At 50.5% G+C, this 18960-nt stretch overlaps 6 protein-coding genes across 6 annotated transcripts; 2 read left to right on the top strand and 4 right to left on the bottom strand.

Annotated features, from left to right (window-relative positions):
- Positions 1-57: 57 nt before the first annotated feature.
- An01g13310 (hypothetical protein) lies at positions 58-2801 on the bottom strand (the record flags this gene model as incomplete). Its single annotated transcript, XM_059745182.1, has 8 exons — positions 58-264; positions 429-578; positions 1209-1295; positions 1704-1811; positions 1913-1987; positions 2083-2160; positions 2447-2544; positions 2681-2801. 8 exons carry the CDS (start codon positions 2799-2801, stop codon positions 58-60), a joined length of 924 nt encoding a protein of 307 aa, XP_059605914.1.
- Positions 2802-3201: 400 nt separating this feature from the next.
- Positions 3202-4069, bottom strand: An01g13300 (hypothetical protein; the record flags this gene model as incomplete). Its single annotated transcript, XM_059745175.1, has 4 exons — positions 3202-3379; positions 3512-3612; positions 3760-3912; positions 4007-4069. The coding sequence occupies 4 exons, from the start codon at positions 4067-4069 to the stop codon at positions 3202-3204; spliced, it is 495 nt and encodes a 164-aa protein (XP_059605913.1).
- Positions 4070-4796: 727 nt separating this feature from the next.
- On the top strand, positions 4797-6583 carry An01g13290 (uncharacterized protein; the record flags this gene model as incomplete). Its single annotated transcript, XM_059745167.1, has 4 exons — positions 4797-4979; positions 5116-5230; positions 5285-5777; positions 5827-6583. 4 exons carry the CDS (start codon positions 4797-4799, stop codon positions 6581-6583), a joined length of 1548 nt encoding a protein of 515 aa, XP_059605912.1.
- A 352-nt stretch (positions 6584-6935) lies between these two features.
- On the top strand, positions 6936-10089 carry An01g13280 (uncharacterized protein; the record flags this gene model as incomplete). The annotated part of the gene is made up of 3 exons (XM_001389692.3): positions 6936-6962; positions 7025-7314; positions 7383-10089. The coding sequence occupies 3 exons, from the start codon at positions 6936-6938 to the stop codon at positions 10087-10089; spliced, it is 3024 nt and encodes a 1007-aa protein (XP_001389729.3).
- Positions 10090-10838: 749 nt separating this feature from the next.
- On the bottom strand, positions 10839-17122 carry An01g13270 (uncharacterized protein; the record flags this gene model as incomplete). Its single annotated transcript, XM_001389691.3, has 4 exons — positions 10839-16088; positions 16214-16244; positions 16576-16711; positions 17023-17122. The coding sequence occupies 4 exons, from the start codon at positions 17120-17122 to the stop codon at positions 10839-10841; spliced, it is 5517 nt and encodes a 1838-aa protein (XP_001389728.3).
- Positions 17123-17651: 529 nt separating this feature from the next.
- On the bottom strand, positions 17652-18583 carry An01g13260 (uncharacterized protein; the record flags this gene model as incomplete). Its single annotated transcript, XM_001389690.1, has 4 exons — positions 17652-17734; positions 17803-18037; positions 18123-18286; positions 18367-18583. 4 exons carry the CDS (start codon positions 18581-18583, stop codon positions 17652-17654), a joined length of 699 nt encoding a protein of 232 aa, XP_001389727.1.
- Between the last annotated feature and the right edge of the window lie 377 nt (positions 18584-18960).

The raw sequence follows: 18960 nt of genomic DNA, 5'->3' as shown, positions 1-18960 counted from the left end.
AGCCGGCACATTGGCCGAGGGGTGATGCGTCCGAATCAATCAATCAGCGGTCCAGATTTAGGTATAAGCTGTCCACATAGTAGCGATAAGGGAAACAGGGTAGAGGAGATGAAAGAATCGAAGAACGATCCTTGACGATGCGTGTGCATCGGTGGATGGGCGAATAGTATGGACTTGAGCCGGGGCCGGGATTATCAACCAGACTAGTACTAAAGGGTTAACACCCTCTGAGGGCCAAAGCAGCCGAAGGACACCAGCAGCCACCTTCAGGTTTAAAACGGACAGTGCCCGAATGGAGGTAAATCAGACAGGCGGATCCGTAGTGGCCCAAGTCGGTTGCGGGGCTCCTAGCTAGACTCCTCCCACTACTTCCACTACTAACTACTGTGTGTAGTGGTGTTCAGTACTAGTAGGCTACTTCTTCCTACTTGCCTCTGAATGGGATGGCTCCACGACGCCAAACTAGCAGGGATTACCGTGGGGTTCCAAGGATCCTTGTCCGGAATATTGAATTCGAGCTGGCCAAAAGTATACCGTGGACACATGCTGGGTTCCAATCGTTCCCATTCGCCCGGTACCTGGCCCTTACCAAACATTGCTCTGCTTTATCTCGGGGAGAGTAGGAATGATCTAGAACATCGCAAGGGTGTATGTAATCACTTTTTTACCTTTAGTATTGTGTGTAACTACTGGACCATGTCCCAGCTGATTGTTCAGCAGCCACAGCCGAGATTACTACGCAGACGGTGCGCAGTGGCCAATATGAGGGGCATCTTTTGCCGCCTCAATCATGGAGTTTGTTTTGTTCGCAGGTATGAATTGGAGCGATCGGCCATCGATCCCCACTTCCACTGCTGCATACGTATACTGTGCCAGTTCTTGATAGGTGCCAGGTATTATTGAGTATATACTTAGCATAATTACTCGCTCGTGGACATAACCCACCCAATATCGAGTGCGACAGGAAATGGGGGAATTGAGCGAAGCTAATAATACCGTTGACCGCGCCTAAGTAAGACTACCAAAGAACGTGCAATTTACTTCACAAAGGCCAACTCCACCAAACGGACACAATACAGTTGTGTCACCCACCAGCCTGCGTGTATTTATTTGAATTTCTCCCTGTGGGCTCCCGCTAGTGGCAACTTAATTTGGATCAGGGGCCCACTTAGCCGTAAACTTAAATATGCCCTCCACTCCATCATTACCCCCTCCTTTCCTCCACAAATCAGCCAGTCAGCTGAAGCCGCGAGCCTGTGCTTCCATATTGCCCAGCCGGCCCAGCTCTCTTGGCCCTTTGCACTTACCAGCACTTACCAAGACGGAAGGGAGGGTTCCATGCCGGGAAAAGTATTTAAGCATTTAACTAGCTGAAGCCTATGAGAACAGAAAAGGGCCCAGCCCATACTACAAAGTACAAGTACTCCAATTCATGGTACTACTACTGCATTTGTCATTGAGAAAAGTAGAATTTTCATCCTGTTGCCTGGGTCGCGTGAGCCGATCTCGAGCAGATCCTCCTTTAACCCGCCAGGGTGTCATAGGGCCATGGGCCCATCCATCTTCCCCCGTGGAGTAGGCGATCGGTTATGCCCATTCATAAATCTCAAACCACTGGATGGTGGGTTGGGCCGTATTTTCTTAATTAATTTTTCGTTTAGCCACTCAGGAATAATCACTGCGGCGATTTATTGTTTTCCTACGTCAACGTTTGCGGCTTTAGCTGCATCATGGACCCGGCAGGATCGGGCTAGCCTCGGGAAAACCAGGGCTAATAACGAGGGATGCAAGCGACACCAAAGCGACACCATCTCGTGGTGGATTAAGCGAGGAGTAGTACGCAATTGGGAGTTACACTAAGACTTTGTTGTTGTTGTTGCTGCTGCTGCTGCCTCGAGCTAAATAATGCTACCTTAGTCAGGGGTCTGTTAGCCCTTTCAGTAACCAGCAGGACGATCCAAGTGTCCCTGGATCTTTTGAGTTCGTTCTATTGCATGGCATGATCCTGATGGGATTTGTACTTCATACTATGTGCTATGTACTACGTGCATAATATATATGTGTATACTAACGTCTATTGACTGGGAAGATTGTGCATCCGCAAGTCATCCCACCCTGTAAGGCACCCCGCGCCGCATAATGCAGCCACCTAGTAGTACCCTCTACGTACCGAATCTAGATCCCTCTGAAACTCGGATGGCAAGGCCACCGCCCAAGGATCCCCCCTAACGATTAAACTTCAGCTCAGTATTTGCAACATGGCTACTCCCAATTCATTGTATCAAGACAACCCCTCGTATCTGTTTAGACACCCCTATACTTTCGGAACCTGCCCGTGAATGACCTCAATATGCTCTAACAATAAACGTAGCAGTTCTCGGAAGCCCCGAAGGAAGGCAACCTAGTTTCAGACAAGCCATGCCTACGTAGTATATGCGAAGGTTACCAGCGACTTGGAGCTGCAGGTGGTGTTTAGACTAAATCCTTCGATCCAATCAAGACAGCGGACACGATCGATTACCAGATCGGTGAACCTAGACGATTCTTAACTAGCAGGGATGTACTATATTAAACTTTGGGGGGTTACGCCAGTCAGGGTGAAGGATTTCGATCGGGCTCAGTTTTGGTCGGAGGATTATTAACAAAACTTGATTGCATAATATGGTTTCATTAATTCCACCGTCATCGAGGTTAGTATGGTTCGTGTTCTGGAACACCGGGATAGAATCCCGCTGCAGCTGCGCCGTCACCATCATTGTTTTGAGTGAAGGATTAACCCAGAAACAGGGCTGTCTCGCCATCATTCTACACCATTAATTAGGGGCCGTTGTTAAAGGGTTATGGATACCACCGGTGTTTCTCCGAATAGAGGAGTCTCGTTTTGCAGAGATCCTTCGATCTTTATTGAGTGAGAAGACTATCTGAACGCTAAGATGCAAAGTGAGACAGCTTATTGTTTATAGGAGAGATCGGCCTCGTTTCTGGAAGGAAATGGCCCTCTCGGTGTTAAATGTCCTTTTGGGTCATTATAGACAGTAATTGCGGTATTAGATTAAGACGGGACGGAAGCATGTCGCTGTCCGTCTTCCAAGCCATTCATTCATTCAGTCTACATAGTAGGCCCCGGAGTACTACGCTATGATATTGGGTTTCATAAAGAGTTGGCCAGACCCCTCGGAAAATACAACCCAAGCTGAAAGCCTAGTCAGTACTACGGAGTAGCTGAGTTCCCCTGCCCACTAAGCACCCACGTTCTACCTCCGGCCGAGCCGAACGAACATCCCAAGTGTAAGCTGCGCCAGGCTTACTAGTAGTAGTGCGTGGACTACTTCGGAGCACTAGAACGTTCATGGCTATAACCCCGCGCCTATGGGAGTTTCTGTGCCATTAACTAAACCACTGAGAACTATCTCAATTTTATAATCATATCACAGCATATGAATAATCGCCATGGATAAGGGGAATGAAAAAGTCAGTGCCATTGTAGAACAAGAGAGAACTTCAAGCCCACGGTCGGGATGGACGGATTCGTGGCGCGATTTCCACAATCGGATGGTCTCCACTCTTCAGGGCTTGGCAACAGCAGGCAGAGGCTGTGGTTACACGGATTTTCTCAGTGGCAGTAAGCAGATGAGGGAGTTACTTCCACGGCGAGGAACCTGACCTTGAAGATTACCCCCCCCCCTCCCCCGAAGGTACCACTGCAGAATTTGCTGAGTATATTTGTCTTTGTATAGATAAGAGATATCGATATGATACAGGGAATGGAAGCAATCTGGAGGCGTTTATCAGGAGCAAATCGCCCAAATCGTTGTGTATCTTATCAGGGCTCCTTACTAGACCCAAGTGAACAAGTACACGATGAGTAGATAAGGCTTTCTGTTCCACCACCCTTGTTATGCCTGAACTTCGCTGTGAAATCGACCACATCTTACAATACAGTCAACTGTCACTCAGTTACACTTGATGACTTCAGTGTCATATATCAATCCATGATTTCCAAGACCTCGAAAAAGCACAGATGAAGTCGGATACCCCATTGTGGGGAAGAGACCTGTTCACCTGCCATCCGGACTCCATTCCATCCAAATTATGATCGCACACCTAAATTCAACTTCAACCACGAGGGGATCAGTGGATTGCAGATGAAGGTATATCTGCTATAGCTCCCCCTTTGGGAATGGCGTCTCTCCGCGTGCTGCTGCTCTTAGTGACCGGCGGGAGCCAGTCAGAAGGCCTTCCCGACCCGCTCCCGTCCAGGTTGGCCACCACCAGCCAGTCTCTTCAAGCAATGATTGGACTTTGTCCCTCTGAGGGTTCCAGTTGGCTCCACCAGTTGGAGAACCACCGGGTCTTTAGGTCGGTCTCATACTGTCTACTCCCTGCTGTATAGTGAGAGAGGAGGGTGTCTGCCCCGGTCCTGCCTATCTTCCCCCATTCGACTATAAACCGGGACTCATCCCAGGGCTGCTCACTTCCTTGATCTTCATACTTACTTTCTTCACCATCATATGGTCACCGGAGGAGCAATGCCGAATCCTACGTTCTCCTGACTTATTCGAGGCTACCGTTTTAATCGATACCCGCAAACTTCAGTCATTCCTTCGTCGATCTTGATATACTATTATTCCTGTCGCCTGTGATCATCTACCGGAAGCACAAGAGCAGCCTTTCGCTGATTAATTTGGAAACTACCTCTCATTTGTACGCCTCTACCGACATCTACGTCTTGCCGTCTCGCCTCTTCGCCTCCAGACCTAGTAACGATCTTCTGCGTGTCCACCCCGTCCTCCGATATGGCCGCCGAAAAGGAAGTAGAGAAAGTGGGAACAGCTGAGGCTGGGGATGATTCGACTTCGATTGAAGTGGTCAACGCCTCGGGTCACCGTCAGGAAGTCGAACGGAACTTCAGTCTACTGAGCATTTGTGCCGTTGCTGTTACGACTGGAAATACATGGATTGCTCAAGGTGGCAGTGTGGTATGCTATGCTAGCCTTGACACATTATACTTACGGAAGAGTAAAGCAACTGACAGTGTCTTGTTAGACAACTGCACTGAGCAATGGAGGACCATCAGGTGTGATTTACGAATTGTATGACGCCACTCAACCCTAGAGGAAGGTCCACGCCGTCGCTAATCGTGATTATAGCATTGCCGTTTCGGTTTGTTACTGGCTTGTTGCAGCATCGATTGCTGAACTGGCATCTGGAATGCCTTCTGCGAGTGGAGGTATGTTCTTCTACCAATACCCAATTCTGGTCGGTTGCTGATAACAGCTACCAGTCTATCACTGGGCTTCCATCACAGCAGGAAAATATGGTCGTGTTTGTGGTTTCTTCGCTGGTTTTTGGAACTCCCTTGCCTGGATTCTCGGTGCTGCCTCCATGTCCGCTATCCTAGGGCAGCAGACTGTCTCCATGTATGCCCTCATGCATCCAGGCTTCGTCCCTCAGGCATGGCATATCTTTGTGAGCTTCATCATCTGCACATGGCTTTGTTGCTGCATCGTTCTCTTCATGAACCGGTTTCTCCCGCATATCGGTAATCTTGGGATGTTCTTCATCTTGGCCGGTGTGTTGATCACCATCATCGTGTGTGCGGTCATGCCCCATGTCAAGGGCACTGGCTATGCCACAGGCAAAGATGTCTGGAGCAGTTGGGAGAACGACACCGGATATTCTAGTCAGGGCTTTGTCTTTGTTGCCGGTATGCTCAACGGAGCCTACAGTGTGGGCACCCCCGATTGCTCGTCGCATCTTGCGGAGGAAATTCCTAGGTAAAGTTACCATCGTAATTCAGATGCTTGATATACTAATGATGAACAGGCCAAGCCGTAACATTCCCAAGGCTGTCCTGGCTCAAATGGGCGTCGGCTTCATCACCGGTGTCCTTTACATGATTGCCCTGTTCTATTCGATCACCGATCTCAACGCAGTCATCAACAGCGTCTACGGATTCCCTCTCGCCGAGATTTACCGTCAAGCAACAGGATCTAGGGGTGGTGCAATCGGTCTGCTTATCGTGGCTTTCATACCTACGGTCATCACTTGCGCTGGTTGTTACATCACCGCTGGTCGCACTTTGTGGACTATCTCTCGTGACGGAGCAACTCCTTTCTCTCGCTGGCTCGGACATATCAACACACGGATGCACAACCCTTTCAATGCCACACTGGTATGCGGTGGGATTGTCACGATTCTTGCTTGCATCTACGTCGGATCCACCACTGCCTTTAACGCTTTCGTTGGCTGTTTCGTGCAGCTATCCAGTCTTTCGTATTTCGCCGCCATCTTTCCGCATGTGCTTACTCGCCGGTCCTCGTTCACACCCGGTCACTTCTGGATGGGCCGTATTGGATATCTAATCAATATCTTGGCATGCATCTACATTCTCGCCTTTGTTGTGATCTTCTGTTTCCCTTACGCCTTGCCCACCGATGCCGCTTCTATGAACTACGCCAGTCTGATGACTGGAGGCTTGACGATCTTCGTGACTGTCTGGTGGCTTTTCCGCATGAACACCTATGAGGGACCTAAGTCTATCCCTATGACCGATAAGGTGATTGTGGCCGACGCGGACTAAGCGCTGTTAAGAATAGGAGACAATTTTTGGATTTGAGCATTAGGCACGTTATACCGAGCAATGTCGTCAGTCTAACACTTAATGATGTGCTACATTTGACGCGAATATACTTAGAATAATCTTTATGAGCTGTATACAATCTTGATAGTGATTGGGTTCGGATGGAATGCGTTGGATTCCGTAGATGGAAACACCGTGCTCAGCAACGCAAAGATTCAGAAAAGAAAATATTTCCAACATTTCCTGAAAAGCTAAATCTACTGTCGACAGTGTAAACTCTATATCCCATACACAGTACAAGCACAACAGGCCCTACTACCATAATAGGTAATAAGCACTGTATTGTCACGTGATGTCGCGACACCCGCGCGTCGAGGCTGTCGCGCGCAGCAGAAAAGACTCATCAACTCCAAGGTGCAACTGTCCAGCAGAAAGCACCAGGAACCATCAATCGTGATGGTTTTTAAGCCATTTAAACCTCCTTCCATGAGGAAACCCCTTCAGCCTACGGTTTCGAGACCAGCTGTGCCCGCTGAAACTTCCGAGGCCGATGGCCCTCCACCCAAGAAACCGCGTTTACAGCCAGAATATCCGGCGGACGTTGAGAATACCACTCCAGCCGCTGGACGACCGCTGAAGCCTATAACTAAGCCCAAGAAGGATGTGGAGCCCTCAGCTGAGTCGGGAAGCCATGGTGATACCACTGGAGATAGGTATTTCAATGTCCTCTGGTACGTGCAGTCTATCTTGTTGGATTTGGCTCCTAGGTAGTGGCGAGCAAGGCTGACCAGCTGTGAAGGCGCAAAGTCACCATGAAGAAGAACAAAACGTGGGACGGCGACGGGATCCTGACTATACGCGAAGGCTACGCCTACTTGCAGGATGTTTCCGGAAGAGACATGGGGCGGGTGATGTATGGCTCCCGCCTCGAACCTGGTGTTATGCTATCTATTGGAGGCAAGGAAGTGGAAATCGACTCTGAAATGTCGAAGAAAGAGTATCTGTCTGGAAGACAATACCTGCAAACGAAGAAGGCCCCGCCTCCTTCGACAACACCCCCCACCAAGGCGTTCGTTCCTGTTCGAAGCAGTACTAGCACTTCTGTTCCGGCGACAGTTGCTAAGAGCCAACCTGCAAAGCCTAATATTCCAACTCTTGCGAATCCTGCGTCGAGGAAAGGAACAGTCACTGGCACATACAAAAGGCCGTTGTTGGAAAGCACTGTTTTACCCCCCACGCCATCGGAGAAGCCTGTTCCACGCCATGATCCCAGCCAACCTGGAGCGCTGGTCATGAGACGGCCGGACTCAGTGCCAAAAGGGAAACAAATCGTTGACGTCGTTGTCGATCCGTTTCTGGCTAAACATCTGCGACCTCATCAACGGGAAGGTGTTCGGTTCTTGTACGAATGTGTTATGGGAATGAGATCTTTCAATGGTGAAGGAGCTATTTTAGCAGACGATATGGGGTTAGGGAAGACCTTGCAAACTATAACCCTCTTGTGGACACTGCTGAAGCAGAATCCAGTTTATGACAGTCCCCCGGTCGTCAAAAAAGCTCTCATTGTCTGTCCGGTTACTCTAATCAATAACTGGAGGAAGGAATTCCGCAAATGGCTCGGGAATGAACGAATTGGAGTTTTTGTGTTCGATGATAAAAGAAAACGACTCACTGATTTTACGAGAGGAAGGGCTTATAGTGTGATGATTGTGGGATATGAGAAGCTCAGGTCGGTGCAAGAAGGGCTGGCCAACAGCAACGGTGTCGACATAATTGTTGCCGATGAAGGTCACAGGCTGAAGACGCTTCAAAATAAGAGCGGTCAAGCTATTCAGTCGCTGAATGCGACAAAGCGGATCATTCTATCCGGTACACCCATTCAGAACGATCTGAAGGAATTCTTTGCTGCGGTAGACCTTGTCAATCCCGGCGTCTTGGGGACTTTCAAGTCGTTCGTTAGGGAATTCGAGGGTCCCATTGTCAAGAGCCGACAGCCTGAGGCGACTCGAAAAGACATAGAGAAGGGAGAGGCCAGGAATGAGGAGCTACGAGAGCTCACTTCCAAGTTCATGCTGCGAAGAACAGCCGATATCCTGGCTAAATATCTTCCCCCGAAGACGGAGTATGTGCTATTTTGCAAGGCGACGCGCACGCAAGCGACCATTTACCAGAATGTCCTCGCCTCTCCGGTCTTTCAAAGTGCCCTCGGAAACTCGGAGAGTGCTCTTCAACTTATAACTATTCTCAAGAAACTCTGCAATAGCCCATCGCTGCTTACGCCCAGAGACGTAAATGAAACGCCCAGCGAAACCATCGCCGCTCTCTTGTCTTCCTTACCACCGAATCTCCTACGCCACTTCACTCCCTCATCAAGTGCCAAACTCCGTGTCCTGGATCAGCTACTTGATGGTCTACGCACAAAAACCTCGGAGAAAATAGTCCTTGTCTCTAACTACACCTCTACATTAAACTTACTAGCAAACCTACTTACATCTCTCTCCCTCCCTTTTCTCCGGTTGGATGGCTCCACCCCGGCACAGAAACGACAATCACTAGTCGAGGACTTCAACCGTCTCCCATCAAACCTCTGTTTCGCCTTCCTCCTGTCCGCAAAAGCTGGAGGTACCGGGCTAAATCTCATAGGTGCCAGTCGACTCGTCTTATTCGACGTGGATTGGAACCCCGCCACTGACATCCAAGCCATGGCACGAATTCATCGTGATGGCCAAAAGCGTCACTGCCGGATATACCGAATTCTACTCAAGGGCAGCCTCGAAGAGAAAATCTGGCAGCGTCAAGTAACAAAAATCGGGCTTGCCGACAGCGTCATGGAGAAAAAGGACAGCGTGGCCCAGTTTTCGCGGGACGAACTCAAAGACTTGTTCCGTCTGGACGAAGAGAGCAAATGCCAAACACATGAGCTATTAGACTGTGACTGTGGAGGTAACGGACAAATTGTTCCACCAACAGTACCGGAGAATGAAGACGAGAACAAAGATGAGGACGGCCACTCATCTTCAAGCTCCCTCGAAGACTTCCCCGATCTACCTACCCTGATTAAAGCCTCGCAAGTAGACATGGAGAAGCAAGAACGTCTAATCCGCTCCCGATCAAGATCCAGACCATCCCGACAAACAACTCGCAGGTCGAGGGCCGGGAATAAACACGGTGATGACGATGAAGACGAAGATGAGAATGAAAATGATGAAACCACGGAACCGGCCAATCAACAAAAACATCGAATCCAGCAATCTCTATCACAATACTGTCACATTGACCCCGTCCATCTGACCACCTCAGGGACGGATACCGCCGAACAGCTCGAATCAACCATCGACGACGATGTCCTCCTCTCTTTGCTCAAAGACGAGGACAGTAATAGAATCGGATTCGTCTTTAAAAAATCGGCCTCGGCAGCAGCTGAAGAAGAGCCTAAGACGAAAGACGATGGCAAGGACGGCACTTTGGGATCTCCTTCGGTTGTGGTTATTCCGGACTCGGATTGATTGATATATCGACTTCCTACATACACATACGCATGCGCATAGAGGCGAATACATACACACAGACATACAAAGTTACACGAATAGATGCATGCATGGATAGCTACACCTAGGATGGGTTATTGTTATTAGTTTTTATATATAGTAGGAGCAAACAATTGGGACATGCTTTCGCTTGGGTTTATCCTAGATATGGTATCCTTCATACTACTTTATGCAACGGATCCGATGTATGCGGCTGTGACGTAGGTTAGGGCAAGGTACCACTACTAATGGTAAATTATTTGAAATTATGAGATACTATGTTATTACAGTGTCGGCTTAGAGATGCGCAATGCTAGCGAGTGAGAAGGACCAGTGAAGTTTAAACTAAAACTAGTCAAGTAGGAAAATAATAAAAAGCTCGAGACATAATTGGAGAGAAATGGTTCAATATAGTATTCATCACTCTAAAACTTGCGTCGCACATTTGCAGGTCGTCTTCCGGTTCATATACACATGGGCATCTGGAAAATCGTGAAGAGGGGGTCGCAAGTGAGGAAACAGGGAAAGTATGATAAGAAGGGAAAAAATGATGGAAGAAATGATCACAGCAAGAGGGGGTATGAACATGCACATGAATAGTAATAATAACACCTGCAGGGTAAATCAAAGGAACATCGCTAAAAGTCAGATGCATGAACAAGACAGGGTGAAAAGTAAGAAATGGGGTTATGTGGAATGAATATCCGGTGTTATTACGAGGAAGTCTTTCAATATCTGGACTTCCCGACAAGTCCGAAGGTGTATGCTGCTTCGGCTTCACTCTTCATCTGGATCATGTAGATCTTGGAGCTACCGACGGTAACACCGCCCTTCTTGGGCATGGCTCCGCCTTCATTTTCCTCCCAGACGGACACGGCGATACCGGTTCGAGCCACACGCTCGAAAGAGCTTTCGCCTAGGCAGACGTCCAGGAGCACCTCACCCCGAGTCTTGCCTCGAATTAGGATGCGCTTCTCGGGCTCCGCTCCGCGTCGGGGAGAGGCGGATCCAGATGCTGGGGAATTGTCCTCGGCTCCTTCCGCAATGCTGTTGGCATCTCCGCGCCCGCTGGCCGCGTCAGAAGGATGAGGTGCTGAGGGTGCAGGCATAATGGTTAGCCTTGCAGCACCCATATCGCGCCACTTGGATTGAGTTTCGCGCAAGTAAAGCCGAATCTTAGCATTGGACAGACCGATACCATCACTGCCCTTGATGGCGGCTGCGATACGGCCAATACCGGATGAGGGAGAGGCATTTGACCCGGAGCCGATAGAGCTTGAGTACAAGCTGTCTTCATTCTGCCCATCGCGAGAGGTGAGTGAGGAACGAGAGATGTTAAACATCTTGCTGCCGCCTCCGAACCGCTTTAGTGCTGAGAATGCACTGCTCATGGTCCCTACGCTACTCTCAGAGTTATCGGCAACCGACCGTGGAGAAGTAGATGCACGGTAGCTTCGCCTGCGTCGTGGCCAGCCGAACAACCCACCATTCTTCGTGGGTGACTCCACGGGTGCCGGTTGCTCTGCGTAAGGTCCTCGGGCATTCTGCAGCGCTATATAGGTTGGGTTGTTGATGCGCGCTTGATTGATGAGACCGTATAGGAATTCGCACTCGTCGGCGTTTCGAGACCGGAACATGATGTTGTTGCTCCAGTTAATTTTGGACCGCTTGGTGGGAGGGGAGCGGATACTTATGTCAATGGCTGTGCCGCGACGGATAGGTACAAGGGGTGTGAGCTCAAGAGCGATAAGCGGGCGTGCTTTCTTCGTGTCGCTGTCATCTTCCTCCATCCCGGCTGGTGCATTTCCCACATCATATGCTTCGATGAGACCAGGACTGACTATAACCTTGCAGTCATCGGGGAAGATGCTATCCCATGAGCCCTTGTCTGACCAAGCGAATACCGATGCAATCACAGTGGACGACTTGCTCGGTTGCGAGGGAACAGATCTATATCCACCCTGAGGGGCCGAATTAGACAATGACAGAGAGCTACTAGCAGACGTGGCTTCTGGGGCTGGTGCCTTTGGCTTGGTAGGAGCTTCGAATGGCGGCAGTGATGCGTGCTCATCTCCAGACTCGTCCGAACTATCTGTGTCCGAATACTCGGAGCCTGAATGCACTTCGTACCGACGCACAGTCGATGTATCAGAATCCGAGTACGAATCAGAAGCAGTAGATGGTTCATATTCATGCTTTAGGGGCGAGGAGCCACGGCGCCTAGTCCGCACACCACTAGGGCTAAGCATAGGGGTATTTGGAAGGCTGGAGCCAATGGAACTCGGTGATCGAGAATGAGTCGGCGGAGGTGGTGGGGACTCATCTTCGTCAGCCTGGTCCGATCCCGAGTGCTGGCGAGAATGGTTCTTGTTCTTGCTAGGAGTTTCAGGGATGTTATCATATTCCACAGGAGGAAATTCGTCATCGGATGTGGACGCCAAAGAGTCCGAGATATATGTCTGACTGCTGCCCTTTCTGAGTTTTGGAATAAGAGGGAGGTCCATCGACGGCACGGAAGACACTCGGGGAGAACTCTTCTCAGGGGTACTCTTCGTAGGAGTCTTCGGGGTCTGCTGCTGCTTGGGTTTCTTTTCTTCTGGGCGTCTGGCTTCTTCGTGGGCTGGAGGGGTTCCTCGGTCCAAGCTTGGGTCTGTTGGTGTGGTAGGGCTAGAAGGAATGATTTCTCCATTTCTGGTGACTCTCTTGGCCTTTGACCGTTTGAGGCCAGGGGAAGGTCTGTCATCAGCCGTGAAGCTTTTGCGGGGTTCCCTGGCATGCAATATAGATTGCGGAGGCGGGGACTTGATCGATAGCTCATCACCAATAGCATAGTCCGACTCTGGAGTTACTGCACTTTGCAGTGAAGTACGGGACTCGCTGATCCAAGAGCTCAGGGTACTGGGATCCGAAAGATGATCCTTAGGGGTCAAGGATCGGCGCAAGGTACGAGAAGTAGGCTTCTCGCCGATAGGGACATTGACATTTGAAGGACTTGGTGGCGCTTTTTGTGCCTGAGAGGCCTCGTTGGCTGAAGATATAGTCTTTGCCCGTTGCCGCTTGGTCCTATCAATGAAGCTTTGGGTTCTACAGATAGCCGGTGGGAGAGGATTCGAGCCCAGCATCTGAACCCATTCGAATCCAATGTCCTCTTCATCGATTTGAAGCACCAGAAGTTCTTGCCAGGGTTTGGTATGGTTCGGGCCACTCCGTAACATGACCACGATCTCGCCCTTTACGTCGCCGTTGCGAGCAGAGACACGGCCAACCTCAATAGGGGGAAATAGCAACCAACGATCCGTATGGTCAATCTCGCAGATTAGTAGATCTCCGCCTGCCTTATTTCCGGCGGCACCGTCTCTCAAGAGGAGCTCTGCACGACAGTCAATGATCTGGCCACTTGTGTGGTACAACGAAAGATTAAAGAAATCACGGGCCCGGACTCTTCGGCTTCTATCGACAGTGACTCCAGGGAGTGCTCCCAAGGTCGCAGGATCCCTTGCACGCGTAGCGTCAACGTTGGCAGCAGATTCATCCTCAAGCCTTGCTCTCTCTTCGCGGGCCCGGCGGCGGGCGTCTGTCACAAGGCTCTGATATACCGCAGCAACATCCTCGGCCTTGGCAGATGGCTGAATGGTCTTGATTCCCTTGAAGGTCTTTGCGAGGTACTTCAGGCGTACGAGAGGCCGCTTCAGAAGGTATGCCACGTCAACCTTCTCACCTTCACTATCCACCACATCGCCGTTCTCATCCCTTGCCATGCCCTCATCCAGACTCTTTGTATCGGTATTGTCGCCTGCCTCGCCCTCTTCAAGAGGCGCGAGGTTGACAATCACGTCTTTGAACCCCAGTCTCCAGGCCTTGAGGTATTCGCGATACACTCTCTGCGCCCCGTTCGCCCAGGTGAGCAGAGCTTCCACATCATCCTGCGGAATCCGCTTGTGCAGTGTTTTCAGTCGCTCAATAGCAACTCCCATGTCCACTATGGGCTTGCTGAAATTCACCTCATCCTTGGGGTCCGCAGAAGGTCGAAAGAGTCCAGCCGCAATAGCAGAATCGGATTTAGATAGCACACATGTCAAGAGGACTGGGATGACACCACCGACCAGTGTTTTAAGCTCACGCATATATTTAACCTCGTCAGCAGCCAACTCCTTAAGAAGGTCAGGAATGTTCTCTGTGGTAATCCGACTCTTCGTTTTTAGACTCCTGGCAGAGCGAAGGCTTCTACTCCGGCCACTTGGAGCAGACAGGACCGATATCAAATCATCATGAGTAGTAAGGCGCCTCTTCAACTGGGAGGAAATCCCAGGAAGTGAGTTGGGGTCAAACTGGTCTCTTTTCTCCTCTTCGACCAGCTTTGCCTGAGTGGATTCTGCCTCTTGTTTTTCCGATGCGGCATCTTGCTTCAGTCCTGTAGTCTCCTTAGTCGTGCTCATTGACTCAACGGACGCGATTGTCGAGAGGGGATGGGCCCCTGTCGTGGGAAATGGCTTTCGACGACCAAGCGGCACCGGTGCATTATTCGCAGACACTTCGGATCCCTCTGACAACTGCTGGGAGTCAGTCTCCGATGCATTGTCCTTGTTGCCACGGTCTCGCTTGCCAACAGATAGCTTATCGGCGCCTGATAACCGCGGTTTCTCCTCGCGTTCTGTAGGTGCCTTGTTCTTATCCGAAGTAGCGTTGTCCTTCTTGGGCTCTGATTTCTCCTCTGCTGTCTTAGATTGTTCGCTTTTAGTTGGGCCTTCTTTCCTCTGCGCTGGCGGCGCATGCTTCTTCGATGTGTCGCTCGCAAAAGGAGACTCAGCATCGCTCTTGACCTTGGGCACCTCCTCTTGTTTCGCTGGTTCCTTCTTCTTGCCGGTTCTGGTGTTTAATGGCGCGGGTATTTCGACATCGGGCTCCACGTCCTCGATGAACGGGTCAGGTGTTTCAGAAAGCCATGCCTCTATTTTAGCGCCTCGACCGGGTTTGGGGGGTTCCGGTTTAGCGAACATCTTCTTGGACTCATCAAGCATATGGGAGAAGATGCCGCCTTTGGGGGGCTTCACTGTTCCCCGGCCTCTAGGTGGAGGACCCCGGGATGCTGGATTTGGACCTCGCGCACGTCGCCTAGAGAGCTCTGAGAAATCAGCCTCGCTTGCCGCCCACTCGGAGTCCTCGTCCAATCCTCCGTCCTTTATCTTTGCACTCTGCGACAGCTCCGACCGTGCGCGTACATGGGTTTTGTCGGCGGTTGCAGGTCGCGAAGTAGACTTGGAAGATCCATTGTGTGACGCACTCTCCTCCTCGGCCTTGTCCTCGGGTATTGTATCGACATCTCGAGATGCCCTCGACTTTCTCCGTTCTCTCGTTGCCAGGTCGGATGCTATAGCAGCCCTGCCTCTTTCCTTGCTGCGGGAGGGAGAGGGTAATATCGTATCCTCCCGCGCATCTTCGGCTCCACCAGCTTGCGGAGAACGTAGACGGTCATTTGTGGTATACTCGGCAATGCGTTTCGGCGGAGGGAGCCTTGAGGAAGGCGTTTGGGTGGGAGTTCGATTCAGCTTCCAGTGTTCATCACTAATGACGCGTTTGCGAGGTGTGCTTTTGCTGCGTGTCCTCGTTCCGGAGCCATTGGAGCTACCGGATCCCTTATCGTCGGCCACTTTAGAATTGGAATCGGCTGTTGAATTCTCCTCGTCGTCGTCGTAGCAAACCCCATCATTGGCCGTGATTACCCCACCTCCCTGCTGCTGCCACTTGCGAACCTTTGCTCGCACGGAATTTGTATCGTAAATGCCTAGGGGCACCCCAATGTCGAGCGGTTTCTTGGTCGGGGATGTTCTGGTGCCTCCCCCACGGTTGGAGGGGCGCGGCGGGTTGGCAGGAGTCGGCATGGAAATCTGCGACCGGAGCCAGGCATTAGCAGTGAAATTGAGGTCGCGAAGATTGATCGAGATGTCAGACGAAATCTGCAGTAAAATGCGATCGCAGAGCTGACATTTTGTTTAATTGGGCAGTGCGAACAAAGAAAGATAGGGAAATCCACCCACCGACGTCACCAGTTGTTTGTTTATGGGAGGGGAAGCTCACTCGAGGTCAAGACACCGACAGCACATACCCTGGTTGACAACCACAAGGTAGCGGTTCTGCTGGGAGGGGAGAGCAGTTAATTGGGACAGCACAAATGCAAAATACGAGTTCAAGACAGAATATGCAAATTGAAACTGGAGAACAAGCAAGGAATTGAGCGAGAATAGGCGGTCAAGTGCAGAATGGAGACCCGGACGTAGGCAGCGCAGCTCACTAGTTAGTACACACAGCGGTGGTTAGAGAGTGTGTCTAGTAGTAGCTGGCGCGGGGACAATCAGTTGCTAATCGATGTCTCCAGAGGCCCTCATTCCTCTCTGAATGTGTGAAGAGGCTCTTCAAGAATAATCCACAAGGCCAGCCTGGATGCACAACAATAACAACACAACACACCCGTGTGATCCAGCTCTGTCTGGTTCTTGTGGTCTATACTTCGCTGGAACTGCGGGACGGACAGACGGACACACTTCGTCCCTCTGGGTTTGGCCAAAGGCTGCCCGGGAAACCAGCTTGAACTCTGCGCCACTCGCTGGGCCCAACCAATTCCATGGCCAGAATGCCCCGTTCGTCAAGATCTGGCGCCCAAGTTTAGTTTGCACCAGCCAACCGCATTCCGCCAGAAATGATGATTTGCTGCTGCTCTTGGGCTCGACCGTTCAGAGCTCAATTATTCATTCCGCGACCGGTGGTTCGACCCTCCCTTTCTCTCGAGTGGAATCGAATGGTTCAGGTACGTCCAATCCAAGATTCCAGACCTCTAGGGACATGCCCCCTCTCTATTTATCTATTCATCCCTTCCCTTTGGCTTTTGTTTTGTTTTTTTTTCTTTACCCAGCTTACCATGCACGGTCATGGTCATAGCTGCTGGCTGATGAGATGCACATGTGCCCTCATCCCCACATGACTTTGCGGCCTCTTGCATCCCTATGCCTCGCACCATGTCACCACCCTGGCCGCCCGATGTCGTGGTCGTTTGAAAGATCCTTTCCTTTCTCTCCTTTTTTGGGGTCCGATAATAGAGCAGTCATATTGCACCGCGGAGCAATAGCCAGCCGTAAGACGATCATTCCACTGTAACTAACGTGTATCTCGGAGCTATACTTTCTGATTGCCGGAAGAGCAGGAATGCCTAAACCGATCCACCCGGGGCTACGCGTCACAGAGTGGGCTAAAAAGGGAAAATTATTCTACCTGATTCATTGATAATTCGAGTGCGTTGTCATGCACTGGAGCACCGGGCTATGCTGATTGCTTTTTCCCACTCGGGCGCCGTTGATTGGAGGCTCGACAAGAGAGGGCAGTCCCGGCCGAAGCGAAGATCATCTCATGCGGGAATGCCCTCTGAGATTATACGCATGCATGGTCAGGGTAAGGTCAAGGCCCTTGGTCTGCGTTAGCCAGCACTACCCCTCATCTAGATGCTGTTCCGTTTATAACAGGAGTGACATAATTCTCACTGTACATCTCTCTTATCGGTCCTTGCGCTGTCTGGAAGGATTTTCCAAGACTCTGAGGGCCTCCGTTATTGTCCGGATACTCTGGTAAAGATAGTCTATGTTCCATCATCAGCCCAAGACGAGTGAAAATCAAGCAAGGGATCCGTGGGTGACTGGAACGTACAGAACGGAACCACAATCCAGATGAAATTCATCAGGAAATAGTACACCCAAAAGTAGTAAGGCTCCGGGCGGCAGTACGGTCGGTCATGAACGTAGTGATCGAACAAGCTGGTCGCATAGTACAGAGCATCGCCATAGAGGTGGCTCATGCACACGATGATCTGCAGCGGATGGCGCAGAGGATGCTGAGAAAGGGTCAAGTATGCAACCAGAAAACAGAGCGGGCCCCAAAGAAGCTATTCCAGTAGTTTAGCAACAGTGTCGCAGGCGGAGCTAAGGAGGACAATGAGCAGGGGTCCCTGCAGCCACGGGTGCACCTACGACCGTGATAGTCTCCATACACAAGACGAGGGTATCTGAGGTCATGTATCGCGAATCCGACAGGGCATATTCCTTCCATAGTTGACCGAAGAAGTCTTGCGCAGATGCCATACGAGCATGGTTGATCATAAAATAACCCTCGAAGAAGCAGTGAATCGTACCCGCTTGGAGTTCACACCGCAATTAGCATCGAGAATTGTTGTCTCGCTGTCGCAAGAGTACGTAACTATAGAGTCCAACTTACAGAGGGCAAACCACAGAATAGCAAGACGGTCGGCTTTTGTTAGCGCTGGTCGGAGTCTACCGCTCAGGGTGAAAATGATTCCCAGCAAAGCTGCCGCGCCAACGCTAGCAGTAGTGAGGATACTGAACAAGGAAGCCTCATTGGGAGCATAATCGTAGATTTGAGCATTGAGGGGGTAGTAGGGATGGAGTGGAGCTTTGGAGTCCATAATAGTCATTGTGTTGAGTTCTCTGATTGAGCGATCGATGGTTGGAATTTGACGAAGGCTCTAACAGGAAGAGGTCTCTCACTTATGTATTGCTCCAGTAGTCGATCGGAGTAAAGTATAGTGGGATGTTCAGTTGGTTTTTCCCAAATCGGTAAGGAGACTCGATAGCCAGACACCTATACAAGCGATTAGACTTGGGCGTCAATAATCTCAATTGAGTATCACTGCCTGGAATTCACTTCAAAGCGTCTCCTCTTGCTTATTCTTCCGAGAACAACTGGTTATCATTATGAAGAAGTAGCTGTTGAATAGCATTTGCAACTCATTCAGCTGATCCGCACGGGACTAACCCGATGGAGCTAGCGGGATTTCTGTCCTCAGGCAAC

The sequence above is a fragment of the Aspergillus niger genome (assembly GCF_000002855.4).
Source record: "Aspergillus niger supercontig An01".
Classification (NCBI taxonomy): domain Eukaryota; kingdom Fungi; phylum Ascomycota; class Eurotiomycetes; order Eurotiales; family Aspergillaceae; genus Aspergillus; species Aspergillus niger.
Note: the sequence above shows the minus strand (reverse complement) of the source record. Positions and strands in the feature narration are given on the sequence as shown.